The 7500-nt window shown below is 45.6% G+C and overlaps 1 protein-coding gene across 1 annotated transcript in view; it reads right to left on the bottom strand.

The window, feature by feature from the left end:
* Window positions 1-5348: 5348 nt before the first annotated feature.
* The window catches only part of LOC134464094 (NUAK family SNF1-like kinase 1), a 45836-nt gene continuing 43684 nt past the window's right edge, over window positions 5349-7500 (bottom strand). The window contains exons 7-8 of the mRNA XM_063217545.1: window positions 6641-7500; window positions 5349-6053 (exon numbers count right to left, since the gene is read on the bottom strand). The exon at window positions 6641-7500 is cut by the window's right edge and continues 410 nt beyond it. Coding sequence (XP_063073615.1) covers window positions 5861-6053; window positions 6641-7500 — 1053 coding nt within the window. The 3' untranslated portion in view covers window positions 5349-5860. The remainder of the gene's footprint in view (window positions 6054-6640) is intronic.

The following is a 7500-nucleotide window of genomic DNA, read 5'->3' as shown; positions in this document are numbered from 1 at the left end:
GAGAGAGAGAGAGAGAGAGAGAGAGAGAGAGAGAGAGAGAGACAGAGAAAAAGAGAGAGAGAGAGCCCAACAATAAACAATTAAAAATAAACAATAAACAATTAACATTGGCTAACATGGTGTAACTTTGTTTGCGCAGTAAAAAATCCAGTTAAAAGCACCCAGTTTACACAATACAGAAACAAGGGAATGGGTCTCTGTGCAAAGCTACAAACACACACACACACACACACACACACGCACACACATCGCAATACTACAAGTCCTTTGCAGAAGGGCTCACGAGGCTGAGGCTATGTTGCTTTCACAACGGTAAGCAGCAGCACAATGCAACACACACACACACACACACACACACGCACGCGCACACACACACACACACACACACACACACACACACACACACACACACACACACACACACACACACACACACACACACACACACACACACACACAAACACTACAATCCTACAATCAGTGGCACAATGCAATGCAATGGTTGACCTTCCTCAAACTTTTCTCCTGGACCGCTTTATTTGTTTTTACATGACCTCACAGCCTATTTAGGATTGTGGAGCATTTCTGACAGAGCTGAAGGGGGACGGCGCACTAATGTTTTTCTTTTCTCTGTTTAAACACCCAGTAGGTAAACCTGGTGTGGCTGGATCGCAGGGTTGCCAGATGTGTCTGAAATTTCCACCTTCAAATAAATGCTGAAAAACTGCTTGAACCAATTTAAAACCAAATCAAATAGATTTCTATGGGCTATAAATCTACAAAAAAAACCACCACCCAATGTCCTCTTTTGACCCGTTTTACCCGCACGCATCCTAAACAGCCCCAATCCGGTAGGAAACCGCCTAACCTGGCAACACTGCTGGGCTGTGCTGACTTTGCCCTGTGTGGCCTTTTTTCAATGGTATCTGAAGTGTAAGGGGTCTTACACACCAGAGCGGTAAAGCGTCGCGGAACGGCCGTGTTTTTTACCGGCGTCGGTGAAAATACATTGAAACATATCTGTCCTTACACACCAACCGGCGGTAGTCAAGCGTCAGCGGCGCGGGAGCCGGCTCCGCGCCGCGCTGCATTTGGAAAATAGAACTCCAGCGTATTTTTCACGCCGGCGACCGGCGGTGTCTCATTCAAATGAATGCCAAAGTAGCATGTTAGCTTTGGCTGTGGGGAGGGTTTTCAATAGGACTGGCCGCGCACGCCGACGCTGTCAGTGTGAAAGGCAGAGAAAAACACGCCGGCCAAAACTAAGCAGAAAGAAGGCGTTCGTCCCGGGACCGTTCCGTTCCGCCTTGGTATGTTTTGGCCCTAAACCTGGCAGGCCTGCGTGGCTTTGCCCTGCGTGTCGGGCCTGTTTCAATGGTATGTGTTTTCTATTTTGAAGGCTAGATTGGTTTTGACAGACAGGTGGTAGGTTACACCCTGACTTGGTTGTGTCTTTGCTGTTGGACACAATGCACGCATTGACACACACACACACACACACACACACACACACACACACACACACACACACACACACACACACACACACACACACACACACACACACACACACACACACACACACACACATGCAGGCAGTAGTAGCAGTAGTGAGAGTGTGAATAGAGGTGCAGGTGAAGGAGGTGGCAGGGCTGCTGGTGTTCATTACAAACACTTCAACACCAGGGGCCAATTGTGTGTGTGTGTGTGTGTGGTGTGTGTGTGTGTGTGTGTGTGTGTGTGTGTGTGTGTGTGTGTGTGTGTGTGTGTGTGTGTGTGTGTGTGTGTGTGTGTGTGTGTATGTTTGTGTATGTTTGAGTGTGTGTGTGTGTGTGTGTGTGCGAGACCTGTTGTGGTGTGTGTGTGTAGTGTGTGTGTCTGCATGTCTGTATGTGCTTAACATGCAACAGCAGACATGTAGTCTAAGCTTCTGGTATGCTGGTGCTTCAGTATATGCTTAGTCCCTGTCTGGCACGTAGGTCATGTCCACCACAAAGGCCTACTACACTGTGTGTGTGTGTGTGTGTGTGTGTGTGTGTGTGTGTGTGTGTGTGTGTGTGTGTGTGTGTGTGTGTGTGTGTGTGTGTGTGTGTGTGTGTGTGTGTGTGTGTGTGTGTGTGTGTGTGTGTGTGTGTTTGCACCTACCCCTACTGCCAATGGGTATAATACTGTTTTGCTTTCCAGGTGAATATATTACTTGGTACGCGGAACAAGCATTTGAGAAAATTCTCACCAATCTTATGGAGTGAAAGTAAATAGGCTTTTTGATATTTTTTTCAGACTTTCTCTGCATGGAAGACATTACGAGAGGAAAGCTGGAGACACCTTAAACCAAACATTCTAGACTCCGAGAGCGCAACGCTCTGGAATCTTTCCCTGGAACCAGGGCGCCATGGCAACCCCCATTATGACACTAACAACTCTAGTTGTTGTGCAATCCCATGAGTGGGGAAAGTGCTTGATTGCATACTCCCCATCATATCCACAGAATAAAAATACTGCTTTGTCTACATGGCTGAGCCTTTTTTTTGTTTTGTTTCGGAAGCAATGACTTAAAAACAGCGGACGGTGTACATTCAAAAAGAAGCTAAAGATCAACAACAATCTTAAACAATATCCTTAGTTTAAGGCAGACCTGCTTGGCAATTTGTTAAAGGCTGTATCTTATGCATCATGTATTCTCATGCTGGTTTTTACATTTAAATATCTTAGCCAATAGGATGCATTGTTCAGTACAACAAATGTAGTCTATATTTGGACGACGAACTGACCACAAAATATGGGTCACTCACCACTATGATATATGAACAGAACATCACCATATCATTTGCATCAATGTAGTTCATGAAAATCTTCTGAAGAAGACTTGAAGAGCTCTTTTCCAAAAGCCCTTCATCCATTGTCAATATCGTCATGTAACATTAACACAGCTCCGAATGTCCAAATTCTGTCTTGATTTTGCTGTCTATTTTATGGTGTTTTGGAATAGAGCTCTTCACTTCTAAATCATGACATGTTTGTATTCTTCAAAACATGTTTGTATTCTTCAAATCACTGAAAAAATGCAATGAAACCTTCAAAATAAAAGCCTATTTTACGAACAATATTATCTTAATTTCTTCAGAATGCAAGGAAATAATGCCACTGCCCAAGCATGAGTCATTTTTCTGTAATACGGGTAAGTTATCACTTAAGGTTACTTTACAATTAAACACAATATTGTCCCTTTTCCCCTATTTGAGTATCTACTGTATGTCATACACCATATAGCATAAATTAAAAAAAGGAAACTTGGCAATAAAAAGTACATCAAATAGAAACAAAATCTTATTCCTTAAACAATATCTGAAGCAACACTTGCACTTGTTGACACTTGTTTATATATTATCAATAAATAGGCAAATATTCATAACTTACACTCTTGACATTTATAATGTTATCCTTTTATCTCTGCATCGGTTTGTTTCACCTTTGGTGCATATGTGTGCTTGAAGTTCCTTGCATTTGTGTCCACAGTTGCATACATATATGTACAGTACATGTGTGTATGTGTAAGTGTCAGTGTGTGTATGTTCATGTGTGTTTGTCAAAAAACACACACTTGTCTATTTTCCCTCTGGTTGGCATGTAAACATATTAAGGCAACCCAATCAGTCATATGCAACATAGTCAGTTGGCTGTGGTGAGGTGGCATCAATGATGCCTTCACCACAATGTCTCTTCCCACACATAGTCAATTATTTAGCTGTGCCGAGATGGCATGAATGATGCCTTCTTTTTTTGGAAGGAAGCCAACGCACACCAGAGGTTTCGAGGTGCAGATAGGGCATACTTGTTCACTTCAGAGGGATGATACTTCAGCATTGGACAAGGGTGTGCTGTATCTTCCATGCAAAATGAGTGATGCCTTCACCACGAGGTCTCTTCACACACATGCTCTGTGTGCGTCCAGTCATATTCTTATTTTTTTTTAAAAACATCAGGCATCAGCGTATCCCGAAATGGCAGTCGAAATGGAGTCCACGGAGATGCGGCTCCATTTTTCCACCTCCCATCTTTCCATTTCTCCTTTTCGTGATGTGTTTGTGCTCTGTACAGAACACCATTTCTGGATAGCATTCTTGCTATCTCATTAGCAACTAAAGCTGGGCATACACTGTGCGATATTTTCACTCGTGGGTATTAAAGGGGAAGTCCAGTTTTTTGAACATTAAGGCCATTTTCTGAGTGGTCTGCAATGTTTTAGAGTCCCCCTCACCGTTTATTTCATGTTTGCTGCAGTCTCTGTTATTTGGCTGATTTGGATTTGATCTCAACCAGCTTTAGAATGGCCGTCTATGAGCACCTGCAACTCTGTTCTTAAAATCAACTTTAACATTTGTTTTCGAAAGTCTACAGCTCACAAAGTGGTTAGGGGTGTTCACTAGCAGTCCCTAACAAGTTTCAAGTCGAAATTTGGCTTCTGTCATTTTTTATTTGCCATTTTGTGAAAGAAAGTGAAAGTGAAAGTGAAACTTAATTTACAAATTGCTACATAAAACACACATAAAACATGACAGATGCCATATTTCGCTACAGAAATTGCTAAGGAACACCAGTGAATACTGTTGAACACTTGCTGAGTTGCATATTCTTCAAAACAAATGTTAAAGGTGATTTTAAGAACAGAGTTGCGGGTGCCCATAGACGGCCATTCTAAAGCTAGTTGAGATCAAATCCAAATCAGCCAAATAACAGAGACTGCAGCAATCATGAAATAAACGGTGAGGGGGACTCTAAAACATTGCAGACCACTCAGAAAATGGCCTTAATGTTCAAAAAACTGGACTTCTCCTTTAAGCTCCTGCTCACACTGCACGATGGAATATAACTATTTAAAATTTCACATCTCACGACTCGCGTCCTCACACTATATGAGCCGACAGTCGGATGCGAGCCAAATGCTTCCACTGTGCGACGCGACAGGCATGTTTCCCCGGTCTGCAGAGGAGGGAACATGCGCACCTGAGGTGGAGATGAGGTCGCGCTCAACAGCGAATCGCACGGCCCTATTAATTTGTGCAAGTTAAGTGTGAAATCGGGTCGTGGCACTGCTTTAACTGTGCGATTAACGCACGAGCCACGATTAGGATTTCAAACCGTTTTGATTTTCTTGGGACCCTGCGATTGCACGATCGTGAGGCGAAATCGCTTGTCGTTACCCCATGTACACTGCACGATGCGAGACTCACGATTGACCTGCGATTGAGCAAGAAATCGGCCCGACTCCCAAAAAGTCGTGCGAGTGCCAAATCGGGGCAAAATCGGGGCAAAAGTCGCACAGTGTAAGCCCAGCTTAAGTTGGGCACTACAATCAAGTAAGTAGCTGAATTAGTTGGCAGAAAAGGTGTCAGCAAATGGCAGTCAAAAGGAGTCCAGGAGAGACGGCTTCACCCTTATGCCTCCATCTCATCATCTCTCCTTTTCTGTGTGTGTGTGGTCTTTCCAGGACCCCGTTTCTGGAAATCATCGTAGCTAACCTGTTAGCAACTGTTAGCAGTAGGTTGCCAATGGGAAATTGCACTGCTACCAAGTAAGTTGCTAACTGCTAACTTATTAGGCAACAAGGCTGTTGAGAAACACAACCCAGTCAAGGTAGATCAACTTGCTATTGGAGTGTCCCTAAAATGGCAGTCAAAATGTTTCTCTATCTGTATCTGTCCAATCTGGTTCATCATGTTGCTCATCTCTAGAGCCTGAATAGAGTTCACGAGAGACTGCTTCCACTCTTTCACCACTTTTCACCTCTTGTCATCACTCCATCTTTCTCTCTTAATCTCTCCATCTCTCCATCTCCCCATCTCGCTATATCTGTGCGTCTTTAGAGTAGCTTGTTGCTGATGTCCAGGGCCTGCTGATACACCTGGGTCATGTCATCCAGGTCGCCGAGCAGAGAGAAACTCCCGTTGTCGCCGGGCGATCCTGGCGGGCTCCCTTGTCCTTGTCGTGCCTGCACCCCGACAAGCTTGGCCATGCCGTGCATCCCAGACGCCGGTCCCGCAGCCAGGAGACCCCTGAAAACAACGTCAAAGTCAAAATTACAACTTCTACAAAATCTATGTAACAGGGTAGAAGCAGTGGTGTAGTCTACTTTAGAAAGATGAAAAAAGTATTCTTGTGGGTGCTCTTTGGTTCAAGGTTCAATGTCAAAAAAGTTGCTTGAAAAGAGAAAAAACTTTTCTTCACCAAGGCACTCCATGTCATAATTATAAAGACATTTTTAACTATACTTTTTGGAGTGACTTGGCAGAGAAAAGTTTTTTTTTCTTTTCAAACAACTTTTTTTCAAAATTACAACTTTGTTGTCAAAAATCTATATAACAGAGTAGACGTTGCGTCTGAGTTAGACTATCATATAAATAAGACATTGACAATAATCGTTGTATGATGTTCATTATGTCTGAAGGTTCTATCAAGTCCTCAAGCTTATTTTGTTTCAGACACGTTTTTTTTTATCTTTTACCTGACATGTTTCAACAGTGAAACATGTAGAGAAAAGATGAAAAAACGATTACATGCCTGAAACAAAAGAAACGTGAAGAGTTGACAATAATCACACACACACACACACACACACACACACACACACACACACACACACCTGAATCCCGAAGCCAGAGGGAGCAGGTCCTCGGCCGACAGACAGGCCCGGATGTTGGGGCCGGGCGAGACCGATGGCCAGTCCATGCTGCTGGGGGGGATGTGCTTAGGGGAGGATGGCGGCCAGTCCATGCTCGGGACGGGGAACAATGGCGCACAGCTGAGTCCCATGTCCTCGTCCCCCACTGCCGCCAGGCTGGACGGACGACTCTGGCTGCGAGTCAGGCCCGAGTCCGGCCCGGTGCCGGCTAGGTCGCTGTGAGAGATGCTGTTGCTGCTGATACTGCTGCTAATACTGCTGCTGCTGTGGGTGGAGTATTTGCCGTTGCGTTTCAGGATGCCCTTGCGCCCCGTGGCTCGGCGGGTGGGCGAGCTTGTAGGAGCTGGCGGAGCGGGCATGGTGGAGGAGGTGTTGGAGTTGTTGTCGCCCCCTAGCAGTTCGGAGGACTCACTACGCTCTGGTGAGGAGTAGTAGCCGGACTCGCGCTGTTGTTGTTGGCTGCTGCTGCCATTGCTGTTGCTGCTGTTGTTCTTCAAGATGCCCTTCTTGGGCAGCGTCGACGTCGATGTCGATGTGGGCGCCATCTTGGCAGGAGAGCCGCCCAGCTGGAAATGCTCATCGTGCTCCTCCTCTTCCGCGTTCCCACCGCTGCCGGGGGAAAGGATGGCACCACCACTGACGCCGTAACCAACACCGCAGCCGACGCCATAACCAATGCTGAAGGAGCCGTCCGGGTACTGTAAGGAGCGTCGCAGCTCGATCTCCCCCAGGCTCTGCGATCGGTGGTCGCCCGTCGCCCCGCGCGTCTTCAGGATGCCTTTAGGCCGCTTCAGGCCCGGTGGCTTGTCCTCTGTGGTCAT

This window comes from Engraulis encrasicolus, chromosome 15 (genome assembly GCF_034702125.1).
Source record: "Engraulis encrasicolus isolate BLACKSEA-1 chromosome 15, IST_EnEncr_1.0, whole genome shotgun sequence".
NCBI classification, from domain to species: domain Eukaryota; kingdom Metazoa; phylum Chordata; class Actinopteri; order Clupeiformes; family Engraulidae; genus Engraulis; species Engraulis encrasicolus.
The sequence above is the reverse complement of the archived record's forward strand: the minus strand, read 5'-3'. Positions and strand labels throughout refer to the sequence as shown.